This window comes from Haliotis rubra, unplaced genomic scaffold (genome assembly GCF_003918875.1).
Source record: "Haliotis rubra isolate DU_JTF1 unplaced genomic scaffold, ASM391887v1 Scf330, whole genome shotgun sequence".
Taxonomy (NCBI): domain Eukaryota; kingdom Metazoa; phylum Mollusca; class Gastropoda; order Lepetellida; family Haliotidae; genus Haliotis; species Haliotis rubra.
This window is the reverse complement of record NW_025767003.1, coordinates 177,294-181,187: the sequence shown is the minus strand read 5'-3', so window position 1 is coordinate 181,187 and position 3,894 is coordinate 177,294. Positions and strand designations below refer to the sequence as shown.

At 43.8% G+C, this 3,894-nt stretch overlaps 1 protein-coding gene across 1 annotated transcript; it reads left to right on the top strand.

The window, feature by feature from the left end:
* Nucleotides 1–386: 386 nt before the first annotated feature.
* On the top strand, nucleotides 387–2,470 carry LOC124284197 (scavenger receptor class F member 2-like). The gene is made up of 2 exons (XM_046720263.1): nucleotides 387–392; nucleotides 1,365–2,470. The coding sequence occupies exons 1-2, from the start codon at nucleotides 387–389 to the stop codon at nucleotides 2,463–2,465; spliced, it is 1,107 nt and encodes a 368-aa protein (XP_046576219.1). The 3' UTR covers nucleotides 2,466–2,470.
* The last annotated feature ends 1,424 nt before the right edge of the window (nucleotides 2,471–3,894 follow it).

The following is a 3,894-nucleotide window of genomic DNA, read 5'->3' as shown; positions in this document are numbered from 1 at the left end:
ATATTTTGTTATATTCAATCAATAATGTTTAATTTACAGAGCTGTGTATTTATAGGGAGGCTTATGGGTGGACTCCTACCCCGCCCCCTACCCCTACCCCTACCCCTACCCCGCCAACGGGCGGTGGGGTAGCCTAGTGGTCAAAGCGTTGGCTCGTCACGCCGAAGTCCCGAGTTCGATTCCCCACATGGGTGCAATGTGTGAAGCCCATTTCTGGTGTCCCCGTCGTGATATTGCTGGAATATTGCTAAAAGCGGCGTAAAACTAAACTCACTCACTCACCCTACCCCGCCAACACAGAGACACACTTAGACACACATGTAGACAGACAATCAGGTACGCACGCGCACAGGCACCCATAGTTCTTGAGAAGTTCCCCATGAAGGATGGCAGTAAGTTCAAACCCACTACATGATAATGGGAAGCAAGTAGTCTTAAAACTACTATCCGCCATTGTACCGGTGGCATGTTGTAACGCCTCCACGACACAGGCAGGCCAGTGATAATATACTGATAATGTCTACCTTAACAGTGAGTGAGTGAGTTTGGTTTTACGCCGCTTTTAGCAATATTCCAGCAATATCACGGCGGGGGACACCAGAAATGGGCTTCACACGTTTTACCCATGTGGCGATGGAACCCTGGTCTTCAGCGTGACGTGCGGACGCTTTAACTACTAGGCTACCCCACCGCCCCTCTACCTTAACAGTGTTGGCTATGGCTCTATAAACTGTACACAAAAAAGTAGTAATATGTCGTCGATGTTTGAATTCGGTGTAAATGCATTTGCTTTGGATCTACACAGGAAAATGTGTATCGTGTAAAAGTATCTCTGTTCATATCTGTATCACAATGAAGATCCGGTATATATTATCAACTAATTGTCAGCAAGGCTACTCGTGATATCGATACAGCTTCTATTTACAGACCACGTGTGCTACTGCATTACTATTGCTTGTTAAGAAACAGAGTAACTTTTAGCTTATTCAGTTATGTTCTAATCCTTGCATCTGTTGTCATCAGTCAACTCCTCTCTGGAGCAATGAACGGCGGACAGTTCCTGTCGCTTGTGGTGCTGATCCATGCCCTGCTGGCGCTGACATACCCTCTTGGTAAATACACGTACATAATGATACAATGAAATAATATTCGCCCTGGTTATTGGACTAAAAAAGAAACGAAACTCAAATTTGTGGAAGTTACATTTGTGATATTCATGTCGTTTCTTAAAAACAATACCTGACATTTTTATCTGACACTTCTAATTTATTACATTTTTAACGTAAAAAAATATTTTATTCAGAGTTCCTTAGTCACGACTCATGCAAGACAAGTGGGTGCAGAGATGGGAATGGTCGCCTTAGATCGGGTGTCACGGATCAAACTGCAGCTCTGTATGCCAAGGACGTTGTCACGATGACGGATGTGACAGGTCCACTGGAGAATGTTTCAGATGTAGATCAGGGTTCTATGGACGACACTGCGACACACCCTGTCCACCACGATGTTCCAGCTTTCCGGTAGGTGGTGTTGTCTACTGTGACCGACATACAGGTGCTTGTTCAGAATCTTGTGGTGGAGGATGGACCGGGGTACATTGTGATGGACGATGTCCACCCAACTGCAAGGGTCTGTCATCAGTCTGTCACATACGGACAGGAGAATGTCTTGATGGGTGTGATGGAAGATGGGCAGGGAACTTCTGTAACATGACATGTGACAACTGTCTGATGGGAAGGTGCAGCATCACGGGGTACTGTCTACATGGATGTCAAGCAGGCTTCTATGGACAAAACTGTGAGGTCAGATGTCAACATTGCTGGATAAGTGGCTGTGAGAGACAGACTGGGGTATGTGAACAGTGTCAGCCTGGTTACCATGGACACCGCTGCAGGGAGACGTGCCCCGAGAAGTGCTACAAAGGAAGAGATGGACACAAGCACTGTGATCGACATACTGCAGTTTGTCAGGAAGGATGTGAGACTGGTTGGCACGGGTTACACTGTAACACCCACTGTAGTGCCTCCTGCAAGTCTTCCCTGTGTTACAGCCATGATGGATCGTGCTTGGAGGGCTGTGTTCCAGGGTACTATGGGAAACACTGCCACAAGAAATGTCTCCATTGTAGAGACAATGTGTGTGACCACCATGGACGATGTTCAGCGTGTACTGATGGATGTGACGAGGCTTGTGGGTGGTGTTTGGATGGTGTATGTGAGGTGGACGGTAGCTGTAGTCGTGGGTGTAAGGACGGGGCGTACGGGAGTCGCTGTCAGTACACATGCAGTGGGGACTGTGTAGCGTGTGATCAGATGACAGGCGACTGTAATGACGTAGGGTCTGTTGATGCTGTGATCGAACTTGATACGATTGCAAGTACATGTTCCTTAATGTATTCAAAGTATCAAAACGTAATGCCCATTGCGTTTGTACTTGCTTGCTTATCTAATTATTTAGACATATAGGTAGAAACCGGGATACGTAGGTAGGTAGGTTATCAAAATTGTAATAACTGCACTGTGTTCAGGTGATGTAACTGCACTACGCAATAAAACTAATTTGGGTTCAGCTAATATAGCTGTACTATGTGTTCAGTTGATATATACTGTACCAAGTGTTCAGCTGATATAGCTGCACCATGTGTTCAGCGGATAAAGCTGTACCATGTGTTCAGCTGATGCACTATGAGTTCAGCTGATATAACTGTACCATGTGTTCAGCTGATATAACTGCACTATGAGTTCAGCTGATAAAACTGTACCATGTTTTCAGCTGATATAACTGTACCATGAGTTCAGCTGATATAGCTGTACCATGTGTTCAGCTGATATAGCTGTACCATGTGTTCAGCTGATATAACTGCACCATGAGTTCAGCTGATATAGCTGTACCATGTGTTCAGCTGATATAGCTGTACCATGTGTTCACCTGATATAGCTGTACCATGTGTTCACCTGATATAGCTGTACCATGTGTTCAGCTGATATAGCTGTACCATGTGTTCAGCTGATATAACTGTACCATGTGTTCAGCTAATATAACTGCACCATGTGTTCAGCTGATATAGCTGTACCATGTGTTCAGCTGATATAGCTGTACCATGTGTTCAGCTGATATAACTGTACCATGTGTTCAGCTGATATAACTGTACCATGTGTTCAGCTGATATAGCTGTACCATGTGTTCAGCTGATATAACTGTACCATGTGTTCAGCTGATATAACTGTACCATGTGTTCAGCTGATATAACTGTACCATGTGTTCAGCTGATATAACTGTACCATGTGTTCAGCTGATATAACTGTACCATGTAGCTGATATAACTGTACCATGTGTTCAGCTGATATAGCTGTACCATGTGTTCAGCTGATATAACTGTACCATGTGTTCAGCTGATATAACTGTACCATGTGTTCAGCTGATATAACTGTACCATGTGTTCAGCTGATATAACTGTACCATGTGTTCAGCTGATATATCTTTATTCTGGTCTGCTGATCAACTGTAATTTGTAGAAACCATGAAGAAATTGATTTTTTAGAAAACTCTCCCGCAACACTGACTCATTTCACAGAATGAGTGTAGCGGGAGAATTTTCTAAAAACTCAATTTCTTCACCGATTTCGTTCAAATTTGAAATATAAGTTACTCATAGCATATAAAAACAATATACGGTTGCAAAAATCTAGATTTTTATGTTTTAAAATGATTGTCCAAAGAGTGATTCGAACCCCTGTGGTTTGGACCCTTGCGATACACCGCCAGCACCTGCTCATGATCGTGCCGCTCTTAGTCTTTGTATTCCCCATCGATGTGATACGATGTATCAGAGTGCATATATTGTCTCTGTTTTTATACCAGTTAGAGATACCCGGTACCATCGCTACATTTCGT